The sequence below is a fragment of the Notothenia coriiceps genome, unplaced genomic scaffold, assembly GCF_000735185.1.
Source record: "Notothenia coriiceps isolate Sejong01 unplaced genomic scaffold, NC01 NC01_scaffold00019351, whole genome shotgun sequence".
NCBI lineage: Eukaryota > Metazoa > Chordata > Actinopteri > Perciformes > Nototheniidae > Notothenia > Notothenia coriiceps.
The window spans coordinates 870652-887235 of record NW_011352052.1 but is presented as its reverse complement, the minus strand read 5'-3'; the positions used below and the strand labels follow the sequence as shown (position 1 = coordinate 887235).

The following is a 16584-nucleotide window of genomic DNA, read 5'->3' as shown; positions in this document are numbered from 1 at the left end:
CTGTCCTTTGGTGCATGAAGAATGAACTCCTCCACCAGCTCCTGGGTTTTGGAGTCCACCTGGGGGGGCTGCCGGCCGGACTGCACCAGGTTACAGATGTAGATGTCCAGGTGGTACAGCAGCTCCTTGGCTGCACTCAGCACGTCGCGAGGCAGCAGCGACTGACGGATGTCGCCCATCACCACCTGAAAGAAACACACAACATACAAAATTCATTTCAAAGGTTTTAATGTCATATGCACATAAGCTACAGTGTAGAAATGGCAATGAAATTCTTCTGACCCGAGCTCCTCCAACAATGCAACATAATAGAATACAACTCAAATAAAATGGGACACATTTAAAACCTTTATGACAAGTACAATTGATGAAAGTTTAAAATGGACAAGTTAAAAAAACTGCTTAAAAATAAGAATGAAATGCTGTAGTTAACTGGAATTTTCAACATTTAATTAATTGGCATTATGGTCATATAACACAACAAACACAATTAATTAATCTTCAGCCATTGTTTACTTTTCCATTCACGTAAGACGAACGACGACTGTAAAACGACCAATAAAGAGAAAGTAATTACAAACTCGAGTTTTAACGTTACATATCTATCACTTTATATCAGGGTTTCAAACTGCAGGTTGTATGTCAACTCTTTCCAGGCTGAGGAGCTCCACAGTCAGTCGCTCTCCTCCATCCTGCTACAGCTAGGGCTAGCAAGGTTAGCTACAAATACTGGTTTGTAACCCGCAGCAGCTGCAATGCGCGTTAGTTATGGTCTGAGCCTTTTCAATGAAACACAAGTATTTAGCTAAGCTCTTACCTCTGGGAAAAGCCCTTAATATACTTAATAAATTAGCCGACGTAGTGACTAGTGAATTGTCTCAGGGCGACGAGCCACTTCCTGCTGTACGGAAGCCCGCCTGGGATAAAACGAAGGCAATAGACGTTTTAACCCGCGTGCTAAAATGCCAATAGAGAAATGTATTTCATAATTAAAATCCAAAAAAGCGATGTTGCACAATAAAGAGATATTATTTATTTAAATAAAAAAAGAAACCACAACTACATAAAATGTAATATTTCAATGTAAAACGATTGAAATGTGTATTTATTATGGCTCTACACTTTACAATATATCCTAGTTTAGCAAACAAAGACTTTAGGGTTAAATGTTTTAAAGTATTCATAGTCTTAAACGGGCATATAGAAAAACATTGCTCATTAATTTGTATTAATAATATTTTAAAATAAAATGTATTAGCCTATTTAACCAAACGTAAAGTTTAAAAACCAAACGTTATGTTTGTCAAAAAAATACCTGTAAGTGGTTCTCTATATCTAAATGTGCTTTGATATTATTTGTATGCTAACTGTTTTTAAATAGGTTTCTTTTTCTCAGCATACTTGCAATAAGTAGGCTACATCGAAAAAGTAAACATACATAAGCTATAAGAAACTAAATACTGAAACGGAGATATAAACACATGTTGTTGTTTTTCATTATGTACAGGAACTTTATATCATATCCAAATCACTTAGGCACATTAATCCTTTCTAATCTACACAGGGGCGCGCGCACCAAGCACCGGACCGCCTGCTGGGGAAAAAAAGGAAAGAGAGTGCACGCTCTGCTGCACGCTCCCGCGGACAGCACTTCGGTCTCCAGCACTTTACCGTCCCGTCGAGTGATTCAAAGCATCCCGCAAGATGACCATCAACACCATGGCTAAAGGAGGCTGGCACCGGGATCAAATGTCATGCTTTCGAAAGGTAACACTCTGTTATTCTGTCTCCTTTAGTTTCATCATGTAAAACAATATACTGTATATCTATATATAACCCTGAGTAAATCCGACAGCATGGTGATGATGAGAACAAGTTATAAAAGGGTGGAACATGAATTGTTAATCTCATTTTCTGACTTACTTGAGTTTGAGTTACTTTTTGTGTCATTATTTTCTATTTTCTTTGCATCTGCATGTGCATCGGTGTGTGAATTTGTGTCTGTTCCTTGACAGATGGAGAAAGTGATTGTGGCCATGCAGGACCCTGACATGGGCATGAAGATGAGAAACCAGAGACTCCTTATCACCGTCATTCCACACGCTATGACAGGTATGTGTGTGAGTGTGTGTCCCTTTATGTCAGAGTGCATTACCTTCTGTGTGTGGACATGCAGCTTGCTTGTGTGTGTGTGTGTGTGTGTGTGTGTGTGTGTGTGTGTGTGTGTGTGTGTGTGTGTGTGAGCGATCTTGCATAATGCAGCAGTGATTTTTGGAGAATACTGTGTGTGCTTTTCAGAGTAGAGGAAGGAAGTTTGTCTCTTATTTCGGTCTCTTTTTTTTCTTTCAGGCCGTGATATTATTGACTGGTTGATGAAAAAAAATAATATCTGTGAGGAGGGTAAGAAAATAATACAATTTGTGTAAAGAGAGTATTTGCTGTGTGATTAACGTTTCCCTTGCTTGTTGTGTGTCGTTGCTAGGTTATTGTGTTTTCTCTCAAGCTGACATGGTAATGCTGTGTGTGTGTGTGTAAATGTGTGTGTGTGTAATGTAGGGGTAGCGGTTTCCAGTAAACAGAAATGGGGTGAGCCCCAGAGGATACAAGTTTGATTAACTCGCCTGATGATCTGGGTTTGATTAGCATCCCTGTGGAGCTTTTTAACCTCAGGAGACTTTTATGCACCTGAAATAAATTAGAGGTTGGAAAAAATAGCCAATAGGTCCCTTTTGGCCTGAGAGCAGACTTAAGGAGGAAAGAGAAGAGCCAGTCAGCAAGAGAGAGAGACTGGTAAGAGCTGATTAGAAGGCATAGCACAGCTCTTTTTGGGGTAGCTGTCAATCATAGGGCTCTTTACCAAATGAGGAAAGACTGAAGATTGATGACGCTTTCATCACTGGGTCTGGATTTTTGAGAGATTGCTGGCAGGGTATAAATGTTTGATTAAAAATAAAACAAGTGTATTTCAGTTGCAGAAATTAGTAGCCTATAACTTCTATTATTGGTAAATCATAGGAAAAAGTATTTTTTTTAAATGCAAAATTGGCAACAAAAGGTTGTTTTTTAGACTCAAATATGGAGATTCCCTTTTTGTCTCTTTTATTATCAAAGTGAATATTTTGGACAAACTAAGACACCACGTAGGAATCTGAGTATCTGGGATGGAAACATTTCAACATTTTCGTACGTTTCATAGACTTAAAGAGAGAGTTGAAAATAATCGGTGGTGGTACTATAAGCATTATTGATTTTCCATGATAAGATGGTTCAATTTGAGAGCTTATGAAAAATCTCTTGAGACATCAAACAAAGAAAAATCTGGATATCCTCATATATAGTTACTTAGCGTAGCCTAATAATGTCTCCTATAAACAGACATCGAAACATTTACGGTATCCTTAGAGGTTGAAGTAAAAAGCTGGATGAACTACTATAGCCCTGATGAGTTTCTTCTGTGGTGTTTTACAGAGTCGCTGCACATCAGTGGCCTGCTGGTGAGGTACGGGTACATTTACCCCCTCAAGGAGCCCCGATCTCTGGTGTTACGGCCCGACGAGTCGCCCTACCGCTTCCAGGTTAGTCATTCGTTCCTCAGTCATTCGTTCCTCAGTATAATAAGTTCACCTGCTGGTAAAGAAAACACCATCAAGTGTAAATGCTGAATCACTTTTGGATATCCCTCCTTCTATTCCACTTTCTAATCCCCCTTTGCACTTTTAACGATACATTTTTATCAGAAATCTGTAGCAATTTTGCTTGTTTTTTTCAGACTCCTTACTTCTGGACCAGTACCCGCTGGCCTGCATCAGAGCTAGACTATGGTAAGGCAATCCAAAAACAAACTGAAGGGGTAAGAGGAATGATCAGTTAAGAAGTACTTGTATGTATTTAAATGGGATGGAGAACATTTTTCACCCACCAACACATTTTAAAATATAAACAAACTACCAATAATTCTAAGCAACAAAGCTTCCAGCTGAAATATAACTTTTAACAAAATAGATAGCATTTAAATGAGATTTATGCAAAACATATGGGCAAAACCCTCCTAACCTCTTATTTCTTTCTTTACCGTTTGTGTTGTCCTTTGTACGTGGCATCAGCCATCTATTTGGCTAAAAAGAACATAAGAAAACAAGGAGAATTGATGGAATATGAAAAGGTGAGTAACGTGTGAGTGTGTTAAAGAAAGACAGAGCATGTGTCAGTGCATCATGAATTATGCAGTAGTCTGGGGTACCAGGCCCATGTCATTTTTAACTCTTCACTAATCTAATCCTATTCTCTCAGTTTGAATTTCTTATTCATCCCTGGTTCTTTTTCCTCTTCTTTTTTAGGAGAGGTACAGTGTGTTACACAAGAGGATCAACCACACCTGGGACTTTGTGGTGATGCAAGCAAGAGAGCAACTCAGGTACTCTCACACTCATACACACACATACAAACACATGAACACACACATCCTTACAGTGTGATTGATGTTTAGGGCATCCAAACAGAGGAGGAAGGCAGACCGCATTGTTCTAGAATGTCAGGAGCAGGCCTACTGGCTCATCAACAGACCCCCGGTACGTTATTCAACTTGTACTGTGATGTATTGAACTATATACTACACTATACAATACTATACTAATACCATACTATATCTTTCTCCACCGTAATGGATTAGACTATACTATATTAAATTACACTATACTACATTTTCTCCAACGTAATGTATTAAAGTAAACACTATTATACTACACAACACTATACTAACTATACTTCTCTCTTCTGTAATTCATTAAAATAAACAGTACGATACTATACTATACAATAGGATATTCAATACGATAGAATGCTATACTACACTATATTGCATTAAATACTAATATACAGTACGAAACAATGCTATACTATGTCCTTCTATGCCATACCACACTAAACTATACTATAGTATAGTTCTATTTACTGTGATAGAATTAAACATACTACATATCACTATGCTATGCTAGGTTTTTCTCCACTGTATTGGGTTAAAATAAATACTAAACTATAGTATAGTACTATTCATAATACAATATTATGCTATTCTGATAGTGCACTTACTCTACGACTTTTCAAACCTGTTCTATATTATACTATAGGCCTGCTATCCTGTATCGTGCATCACTAAACCTGCTATATTATATTTTCAATGTACAATACTGTGCAATGCTATAATAGTCTTGACCATACTTCTATAGAAACATGTTTCACAGAATGAAAGTCTCTGAAGTCCCACTAATGTTCCCTCACAGTCCCTTCTGCCTCACACATGAAATATTCAACCCATCTGGTAAAAGCTTCAGCTGACAACAGGGGGGAAAAAGAGAGAGAGAGAGGATGATAAACAGACAGAGAGAGAAAGAGTCATCATATTCATCTTTCTTTATGTTGCCCTAACATCATAGCAGTCCATTTGTTTTAAGAAGGAGACAGGTAGAGAGAAGGACCATAGAGAAGGGAAGGACAAGTGGGTGTATGTCTGTTGGGGGAGGGAAGGCTGCAGGAAGGCCAGTGGAGGTACTATGGGCAGAGCAGAGGTTGAAGCCGAGGGCAAGGGTTTGCAGGAGGGACTCCATCTTGTCTTGCTCTTATAAATTAGGGACGAGGACATGAAGAAAAAGAAAGAGAAACTTGAGAGTAAAAATCAGAGCCAGTGGAGTGGAAAGCTCAGGGAAGGATAAGTGCTCACCCACGCAGTCTCATGACACACACACACACACACACACACACACACACACACACACACACACACACACACACACCTTAGGTAAGTGTGCTTATGTGTGAGTATTTGTTTTCAGCCCGGGGCACGTAATGTGTTGGACATGGGTCTGGAGAGACCAAATAACACCGCACGAGTTACACTGGTCAGTGACATCACGTTTTTTACTTCCTGTTTGACTGTTTATTCCCCTTTGAAAAAATCAATGTGATAACACCTCTTCTATGTATCTCTTCTCTCTTTCTGGCTGCTCTGATTTTTTCAAAGTAAGTTTCCAAGACAGTCATGCTATATATTGGACAATTATAGAATTGTATAATGTTTTAAAGAGGGGCCCCTTTTGGGGGGGTTTCCCTTTCCTGTAGTGAGTAACATAGGTTTTTATCTAAAATCCCAAAGTTCAAGGTAGAGGGAGTTTCTCTCCCCCTGTCTAAAATGTTTACTTCTGCAACATAGTGACATCACTATGTAACACGTGCGCTTCTATTGGCTAGCGCTCTAACACATTGTACATGATAGGCTAAGGGGGGGGTACATCTCTAAGCGGTTGACCAATCACAACAGAGCCGGCTAGCTAACCAGTCAGAGCACACTGGGCTCTGGTTTCAGACGGAAGGTGAAAAGAGGTGCTGCAGCACAGGCAGTATGAGAAAAATAAAGACCTTTTTGAACATTAAAACATGGAAGTGTGTCAAACAGTAGAGGCAAAAACTACAAATACGAAACCTGAAATAAGCACAATAGGACACTTTAACGTTTTAAATAAAGGTTACTTTTATGCCATACAGAAGTTACGGCAGATTAAAACAATTACTGATAAGCAGCAAAACATGAAAATACCCATTTGTGATGATAATCAAACATACTGTATATGACACGTGTTTAACCTCCCACTGTGAATTTCCTATTAGAGGGAATATATAGGGTTTTAATATTTAAAGCCTGAACACATATAGAAAGCAGGAAAGCTGCCTTCTACTACTGATATGATTACGTTTAAATGCATAATGCAGTTATTGTGTGACTTAAAGTGATGACACTGCGTTTCTCTCACAGCACTAGAACAGTGAGCACTACAAAAATGAGGTAAATATACACGTTCACTTTAATTACATCGAGTGTACATTAAAGCGTGCGATGTGTGAGTTAAAATGTGTGCTTCTTGCCCTTGTTTACAGATTGACACCTGTAAAAGGGCACTTGGAAGAAACCGTGTAAAGTCATCCATCTGCCTAGAAGGGTACGTGTCAGTTTGACGAACACACAAACATACACACAAGGACTAATGGACTTGAAGTCCTGCAGCGGCTGAACTCCAGCTCTCCAGCACGCACGCACGCACATGCACATAAGGCTTAGTGCTCCCACTATAAGAGCCACTAATGGATGCTTCCTGAGCATGCTTCCTCCATTAACTGTTATGATCTCACTAATACTGTTTGTGTGTGTATTTTTGTGTGCGTGAATGCCTCTGCATTTGTGTGTACGTCCAGTTTTATGAAATACAGCGAGCAGTACCAGAACCACGACCCCATTATGCAAGGATGCCTTCCAAGCAACCCCTGGATTTCTGATGACTCCGCACATTGGACAATGAATTTAGAAACGTGAGGAAATCCACACTTCTCAAACAGAGTAATTTAGTTGATCATGTTTCAGATTTTGTAGCATCTCTTAACGTATACCTTTTTTTTTGTGTGTGTTTGCGTGAGCAGGGTACCTACACCGACACGTCTCCGAGTGGAGCGTTGGAGCTTCAGCTTCATGGAGCTTCTCAATGACGTGATGGGGAGGCGGGAGTTCATGACCTACCTGGAGAAAGAGTTTAGTGGTAAGCAAAAGTGACAAACATGTTGGAATGTTAAAAGAGAACACGGGTTGAACGTTCATGATGATACACTGCTGTTCATCTCCTTATCATCCAATGACATTAGCCCTAAAACACTTCAATTATAAGACAGGTTGTAATTATTGGAGCAATTGTCCAGAGAGAAAAAACCTAAAACAAAAAAAAGTGCAACGGTTTCTATCCAAGGAAGATACCCATGCATGCTTTTATCTCTAGCAAGCTCAATTTACTGCAATGCTCTACTTTCTGGTCTACCTCTGAATGCTATACATAAGCTACATATCGCGCAGATTGACGCATCACGTGTACTGACCAACACCAGAAGGAAAGCACATATCTAATCTCGTTCCCTTCATAGAACCTTTTAAGAATCTTTCATTTGTGTTCAAATAACTCAACAAACTAGTACTTGAAAACTTGTCAGACATGCTGTCCTTGTATGCTCCCTCTAAATCCCTAAGGTCCTCTGACACTGGGCTTTTAATTATTCCCTGGGTGAAGACCTTAGGGGAGGTTTAATTTAGTGTGTGGTCCTTTCTTCTGGAATAGCCTGCCAGAAGAGCTAAAGGCACCACCATTTTTCAATAGCCTGAATAAACTAAAAATACATCTTAAAACATAATGTTTTAGTTTGACACTGTCTTAATATTATTACTGTACATTTTAAATAACCTATCTTTACTGTGCTTTTTTTCATTACACCTCATATTGCAATTTTACAGAAAAAGCTTTATAAATAAAATAAAAAGTTTAATTAAAATCTTAAAACTTTTGGTTATAACGTCAATCCAATTTTAAATTAAAAAAAATTCACATCCAATTCAAACACAGAATATCAGATATTTCTTTCATCTATTTCTATTCAAAGCTCATTTCTGTTTAACATGTTGAATCACTATTATATGGTAACAATTGGAGATGGAATTCTGCAAACCAAGTTATATATGGAGAAGCTAGAAATATTAATTGGATTGTTATGATAGGAAAATCATTTCAAATCTATTCTAACTCTTATAAGCATTCAGCATTTAATTAGTTCCCCTAGTAACATTTTCCAATCCCGGCGGTGATAATGGAACAGTTGAGGTAGTGGAAGATTAATTTCATGATATGGTTATTTGAGAGGATGGAAAGAATAGATAAGGAATAGGTGGCATGAAGAAGAAAAGGGATCTGTTCATCCATGCAGATGAAATATTCCCAGGAGCCAAAGTTTTCCGCAGAGGGCAGCGATGCTATAAAAAGTCCCTAATTGTTTGTCACATTTTCCTGCGTCATTGTTGTGTTATTCACTGTGTTCATACGTTCCTAACACCTGAAGATCTGTCTCTCTGCTAGGGGAGAACCTGGCTTTCTGGCAGGCCTGTGAGGATATTAAGCATGGAGAAAGTTCAAGGATTGTCGAGAAAGTGGAAGAAATCTACAGGTAAGCGTAAAAGCAAACAAACAAGCTGAAATAGACACGTATAATAGGTCAGATGACTGCCATTCTTTCGTGTGTGATTCAGAAACTTCCTGGCTCCGGGAGCTCCCAGATGGGTCAACATCGACAGTAAAACAATGGATAAAACTCTATCGGGGATCAGACACCCACATCGTTTTGTCATGGAAGATGCACAAATGCACATCTACTTTCTCATCAAGAAGGTTTGACCACTGATCCACTGTAGTTTGGAACTTTAACAATTGGATATAGATCTTAAAATACTGCACATTTATAATGTCTTGCCTCTTTTTCCTCAATCAATTCTACCCATTATTTTCCAAGCCATGCTACTGTGGGAAGCATATACATGTACTTTTTCCTCACTTCTATGCATCAAATGGCTTTAACTTAAATTCTATAGAATATGAAAATCCGCCTTTTTTAGTATTTGGAATTATGTCATTTGTGAGGACTTTCAAGTCTAGATTAAAACATTGTCGAAGTTAACTTTTTGTTGTGCAACAATGCAGTGCACCTAAATTATATTACAATGCAAAGATAATGTGACTTTGCCGAAAATGATTGCAGTCTTGGTATTCAGTGTGATAAAAGTAACGACCTGAGCAAGTTTCACAAATCTGTTAATTGTTTATAATACCATTCCAAAAAGGGAAAATTCAATTGTTTTCGGGATGGGTTTAGGTTTAAGAGAAACATAGGTATACCTGTTTGTCCTCTAGCATAGGTATTCTGGATTGTGTGAATAAGAAGCACAATATGAACTAAACAACAGTGGTCCCAGTATTGACCCCTGAGGGACACCACATTTTGAAATGCCATTCATTCAGATAGAATGCAAACCAAGACCCTTTAATTTGGTTAAAACATACATTTTCTGTCACCTCTGGGTAGATATGGTATATCCTTGGTTGTCGTCTATTAAGTAAAAGCACATCTAAATGGCGAATGTAAAGGTTAGCTGACAGTTATCAGAAAATGTTTAGGTGATAATGGTGTATTTGTCTCTATGTTTGTTCTTTTAGGACTCTTATCCAAGATATCTGAAGTCTGACCTATACAAAAACATGCTGGCCAAAGGTATTGTCCCCCAGGAGACAAAGAAAAGGTAACATTAACCACTAACTACCACTTTACTATTACTTACATACATTATTTCTCTAACATGAAACCTTTATTTCTCTTCTTCCTCTCAGTGTGTTCCCCTTCATGAGACGCCAGCGCCACTCGAGCCCCTCCCCTGCTCAGGTTGCCACCCAGGCGACAGAGGACGGCGGGAATGCCAAGGGGGCCGGGCAAGCAGGTACCAACTCTGCAGCTGGCTCCAATGTCTGATGCTGAGCAAAAAAAAAAAATCAGTCCTCCTTTGCTTTCTTTTTTGAGTCAAACTGTCTGCGTGCGTGCAAGCCAGAGCTTCACTTCTACTGCAACATTACAAAAGCTAGGATATCAACCTTTAAGCTTCCTCTCTGAGCACAGGTGTTAATGCATACCTCAGCGCCGCCACATCTTATTCCCAGAGCAGTGAACCGCAAAGGAAAAATAGCTTTTACAGCTGCTTAGCCATCCTTTATCTAATATCAGCCCAAAAGGTCTTTTTTGTTGTTTTTGATATGGACTCCTTAAAACAAGTCTTCCTTTTTCACTCAATAGCTTTCATGTAGAATCTTCTCTGTATCTCATAAGCAGTATTAGGCAGAAAGATTGTTCAAAAAGCAATAGAAATGTAAAATATGTATTTATTGAAAACGTTGTCTCAGCATGTGTGTGATTATCGTGCAGTTTGCTTGTCTTCATCATTCCATGCCGGAGCTTCACATTGCAATGGTTGTTGCTGTTAATTTTGCTCAAGCATGTTTTCATCCCAATAAAAAATGTCACAACAGCATTCTGTGTTGTGTTGTGCTCTCAGTGCTGCATGCTATGGTGAAGTAAGTGTGTGTGTGTGTGTGTGTGTGTGTGTGTGTGTGTGTGTGTGTGTGTGTGTGTGTGTGTGTGTGTGTGTGTGTGTGTGATCAGGCTTTTGTTATCCTCACTTTCTTTCATGTGTCCTGTTTCTATAGCCTTAGGAGTATTTTAAGCACAAAGCCTTTATATGTTGTATTCTTTTTTTTGGTGCATTTATTTAACTCGAGATGTGAAGGCTTTGGACTATTGAAATATAGACTTCCAGTAACTCAGCCCATATGACAACTGCTTCAAAAGGCTCAGGTCTGTTTCCATGCTGTTCTCTTTCAGTACTGTGTCTGAACTTAGTGCTTCTCCGACTGGACTGGCTCCATCTTCTGGCTGCATGAAGTCAAAATAACATAAATGTTCACTCACTGTAAATAAGTGGTTCCCACCGGTTTGGCTTGTGCCACTTCAAAGTTAACAAATGTCCCCTTATTGTAAGATTTTGCAATTTTGCGCCCCTGCAGTTTTAAATCGCAATTAGCTTATCAAATATGTGGATTGCGATGCATTCAATTTATATAAAACATTGACTTAAACATTATTCCCCGAGTAGTGGTTAGTCTTACTGTCTAGCCTACCTTAAGTTTCCATTTTTTAAATTAGAGTAATCCCATGGTCCCTTCTTAGTTTTGTTTGTTGGTTGTTGGATTGGCTGTTACAATCATAGACACAACAGTGCCTATTGAGACATTTTTAAAAAGGTGTAATGCTACTTTGCTTGCGAAATTGTTAGGTAACAGGTTATAGTCGATGGTTCCCTTCAAAGATTGCCACCTTGGTGTTGATGACGTCAAATTTCCATACTGTAATTATGACTGACAACTGTAACGTTACACATGCATTTTTTATATAACATAACTTTCAAAAACAAGTTGACAACTTTACAACACAGCCAAACATCAATCAAATGCAACAATAGAAGATGTAGCTAGCCAGCAAATGTTACTCACCCGGTTACGTTAGCCCACTCACTTGGCTTCCGTTCTGAAAACCTCTTCATCCCATGGGTTCAAAGCTCCTGCAATACACTCCCCAGTGCTCTGAGCTCCTGGTCAACTGAAAAAAGCTTTACTCTTTGCCAAAATAGTGCTAACCATTGCTAACAATAGCGTCCATCAGCTATCATTTAGCAACAAGTAAAGATTTATTTCACAATTAGTAAACTGCAAGAATTAAGGAAGAGGAGCTGTAAAATATCTATATCAGTATGATCCAGTTTGACCAAAATCAACTTACCGCCTTAAAACCTTACGCTTTTTCCGTATTCTATTGATTTAGGGTGAATAGTTACATAATTCTTCAACGCCATTTTGTGGGAAGACTTTTTCTTCATCCATTTACATATCTTGAGACCCTCTCCGATTAATCTCAGTTAGTGAATCATTGCTGTAAATGCATCACATAAAATCGCTGTCCACATACATAATTATACTGTAACTGTAGTCTATCCTGATGACATATCACCACTATGACTGAGCATGTTGACCTTTTAGGTGACAATTCCGGGTAAGCGGCACTCCAATGATTTAAACTAGATGATGATGATGCATACTAGAGATTAAATGTCAGCCTGTGTTTTCTTTTAAAAAAAGAGTGGTGAGCAGTTCAAGCTGATCGGTAGCACTGATCTGTGTCAGCTTTGCCGGACCCAAAGCCACACACACACACACACACACACACGCGTATTTCAACACTCCAAACATGCGCTTTCTATATTTTTGAGGATTATCATAATCCGCTTATTCCCATTGCTCCATCCACTCTTGGCCTGAGAGTGAGTGTGTGAGAGAGAGCATTAGGAAAAAAAGAGACTGTGTTCAGATAAAAAGCAATACAACAAAAAAACGTTTCTCTTTATACCATAGATTTATTTTTAGAAGACTGAATGCGGTTTGGATTTTTTAGCAGATTGAATAGTAGCCTACCAGTACTAGGAAGACATTTTTTTGTTTACATAGAACATTACATATCTTCCTCCTAATGCATAAGAGATATAATATGTTGTAGTGGTACAATACCTTTCATATTCCTACTTGAAGATGACATGTAAATTAAGTGATGCACACTCACACTTGAATGGAACATGCTCAGTAGGTTCACAGGTGCAAGAGACAAATCACACATTCACACACACATGTACAAGTGCGTAAAGTGCACTCATTCACAGAAAGCACGAAGACAAGAGGAGGCACTGGACACAGTTACCTAAATATACAATCGTAGTGATACTACGCATACTGACATAGCCGTGGGAACATGTTTCAAATGGGGGGTGCTGTGGGGATGACACCAGGGCCGGTTCTGACCAATGTGCTGCCCTATAGGCAAGATTTTAGCTGGTAATGAAAAACCTCTACAAAACATCAATACACTACAAAAAGAGAAATATATTGATATGGTGGACAGCTTATATAAAAAAACCTGTTTTTATTCAGCCTAATAATTATAAAGGAGTGCCTTGGAAATATTTCGGAATCTTGATAGGTCTCGGTTTGTGACGTGTCGCAGAGTGTCTCTATATCCAAAACAATATAATAGAGACTCAGTGGATATGAATTGTTTGATGCGAATCTCCTGTTTATGTTTGTGTAAATTTGTGTGTGTGTTTCAATATATTGACGATACGTTCTGATACTTGGTGAGCGCTAAAGGAGTGAGCCAAGAATTGGATCTGTTAAAAATAAGAAAGTATGCTCAGTTCTACAGGTCTACTTAAGCCCATATAAAATTGTTGCGTACTTGTACTTGTATCATCTTATGTAATTTGTAATCAATATTTCGAAACACCAAATGGTAAATTGTACAAGGATGATTACCAAGTAACCCTTGATAATTCTACTCGTATGCTATCTTGGATTTACTTTACGGTCTTCATGTAGTTGTCAGATCGTAAATAATTATTGTCATAGGACCTTTTTTACATACTAACTTAAAACACTTAATTACTTATTACCAAGGAAAATATACTAGAGTGTCTTTCCCTTAGTCTTGTGTTACAGTGAAAATATTATGTGTGGTCATTAGAAATAACAAAATTTTACAACTTTGGTAGCTGTGTTCTTTTTGTCAACTACAACTTTGTACCAGGACTCTCGGTCTCTCGTCTGGGACTCTCGTCACACTCTCTCTTTCGTCTCAGGGTCACTCAGGCGAGTCCTGACCTTTGTTACCAGAGGGAGTCACAGAGACTCTCGCCTCAGACCCTCGGCGACCACCGGAGTGTCCAGGGTGGTCTTGGTGGAAGGAGGTGACCAGACGTCCCTCGGAGTCCCACGAACGAGGTCGACATCACCGCAGGAAGAGGTCGTGGGGCCCGAGGACGATTGGAGGGTCGACGACGACGACGACGACGACGCGACGGCAGGTGGAAGGTCCGGTCTGAGGTCAACTCCCCTTCGGGAACAACCCGGTCCGTGTACTCGCACCGGAAGGGGACGACGTCGAGAAGACACCTCCTCGGTCGTGGGCAGTCCCACCCTCCCTGTAGTGGATCCTCTGTGGGTTAAGTCTAATCTTCCTGTCCCTCGTGTGTGCGACAGTTAGTTGGTCGTCTGTGACCCTTTGTGGAAATGACACTCTCGCAAAAGAGGAATTCCTCAAAAGACAGTCTACAAACCAAGAACGAGGGTAGTCAGGAGAAGTGAGTGTGTAACCAAAGTAGAAGGGAATTCTTCGGAGGTACGTTGTAGTCGTTTCTCCTTGAAGTGATGTCTTAGTACTTTATACAGTCTGATGTGGAGCCTTATTGCATGTTGTATGCCTTCGTAAATTTTTTCAACACAAGTTTAGTAGGTTTTGGATTGAGAGTGTTGGTAATAATTTAATAAATGACCTATTTACTTGTTTATGCCCTTTACCTCGCTTATGTTAACTCGAATTACACTTAGAGTTAGTGATGGGTCAAACGTGTTTGAAATTTTATTAAGGACTTTCTTAAGTTGTGTAAAAAATATTAGGTAAGCAATAGAAATGAGACAAATTGACATATACTTTTGACAAAAGCATTAAAGAAACTTTTGTCTCCTCTCTTGCTCTATCTTTCGCTAAATTTATTCAAATGCCATTTTAATCGTCACAAGTCAGGTAAAAGTGTAAACTTCGACAAATTTACTGGTCATACAACCCTTACATATTTCTGTAAAGTTCTCTTCGACGAGGTTTAATCCGAGTTACTACTCTCTTTATTTCTTGTACTTATGATTATGATAGATTTGTTAATAGCTAAATTTTATTACTTTTTAGATAGAGAGTTTGTAAGATTGTGTCTTAATTTTGTAGAGATTGTTTTAGTATAAATAAAACACGTCTTGAATGAAGGTTGTAGGTCAGACCAAGGAGGTGGTTTCTCAGTTGGTGTCACTATGTTCAGTTACTCGGCGGCATGTTTTTCGAGAGTGACATCTCTCTGGTGCCGAGAGACTGAAACTAGTGACTTGATTTGGGTGTATGGATGGTGGGGAGTCTTCGATGAAGGGTGTCCACCTGTTAGTAAATAAGATTACAAATTACAAATTGAGAGTATGTTGGTTTTGTAAGATTTGAGTCAGTAACAGACTGCTCCTGGTTCGAGTCGGAGACTCCGTTTTTATAAACTCTCTTAACCTATGTTTAACTGTCACCTCTCCGTGTGAAATGTAGAGTAGTTCGTGACGATCGTATTTTTCATGTAGTTTTCTCTTTAACGGAGAATATTTGATCTATGAAACTGAATGAGTTGTGTGAGTTTGTAGGGAGAGATACACAAGGAGTCGGCGTCTGTTAGGTCAGTGGTGGATCTACGTTTGTGTGCTACGCTGGCGGCATGTTTGGAGAGTGCATCTCTCTGTGCCGAGAGACTGAAACTGTGTTTGTATTGAGTGGTTTGTGTAAGTGTCAAATGGCTTGAAATATATTCAGTGGATGTGTTTGGTGGTTGTATGCTTGTTCGTTGGGTTGATATCCGCTTTTAGTCATAGATTACCAAAGAGGAAAACACTTTGAAAATTTGGAAAATGTTGTTCCTTATAACGTTGTCAACAACAAATTCGTCCACGGCACCTTCATCCCCACGACCCCGCTACGTTGATGGGGGACCACCTCCTAGTCCCCTGTAGACGTGAAGAAGTGTTTTAATTTATGTTTATATAGTTATGCGTAAAAGAAGTCGGATCTACATTGTTGTAAGTTATTAATTCATTTCTATGTTGAGAGGAAAAGTGAGAGCTCAATGTTAGTGTGTGTGAACTCGGCAGGCATGCGTAGCCGCCGACATTCACTGGTCTTCTCGGCGATCGCGGCGCGCTCCGGTCGCGGTAGTGGTCGGTCGTGGGCGTCGAGTGGTCGCACTCTCTCTCTCTCTCTCTCCCTATCTATCTAACTTTCCATCCCCACGTGATCCATCGGCCGACCGCTCTGAGTGCATGTACGAGTTCTGTGTGGAGTTCTAGCTGTGTAGTTGTATTCTTCTACAAAGATGTTAGGTGACACCTTCCGGTTGGAGTGTAGACAGTCTGAGCTCTCCAAGTCACTCCATTTCCTGAGTAACTACAAATCTATCAGGGGCTATCACTAACCAGAGTTATCAAATACTAGGTCGTTATAGTACGT

The 16584-nt window shown here is 39.4% G+C and overlaps 1 protein-coding gene across 1 annotated transcript; it reads left to right on the top strand.

The window, feature by feature from the left end:
- The first annotated feature begins 1584 nt into the window (after window positions 1-1584).
- rgs11 (regulator of G protein signaling 11) lies at window positions 1585-10930 on the top strand. The gene is made up of 17 exons (XM_010778624.1): window positions 1585-1767; window positions 2016-2112; window positions 2350-2400; window positions 3469-3575; window positions 3770-3821; window positions 4104-4162; window positions 4338-4414; window positions 4487-4568; window positions 5829-5894; window positions 6812-6835; window positions 6928-6989; window positions 7243-7356; window positions 7465-7580; window positions 8937-9024; window positions 9107-9245; window positions 10068-10150; window positions 10239-10930. Exons 1-17 carry the CDS (start codon window positions 1705-1707, stop codon window positions 10375-10377), a joined length of 1419 nt encoding a protein of 472 aa, XP_010776926.1. The 5' UTR covers window positions 1585-1704; the 3' UTR covers window positions 10378-10930.
- The last annotated feature ends 5654 nt before the right edge of the window (window positions 10931-16584 follow it).

Coding starts and splice junctions, on each gene's coding strand:
- rgs11 (XM_010778624.1), top strand. CDS start 1,705: ATGACCATCAACACCATGGCTAAAGGAGGCTGGCACCGGGATCAAATG. Junction 1,768..2,015: donor AAATGTCATGCTTTCGAAAG/GTAACACTCTGT, acceptor GTTCCTTGACAG/ATGGAGAAAGTGATTGTGGC. Junction 10,151..10,238: donor CCCCAGGAGACAAAGAAAAG/GTAACATTAACC, acceptor TCTTCCTCTCAG/TGTGTTCCCCTTCATGAGAC.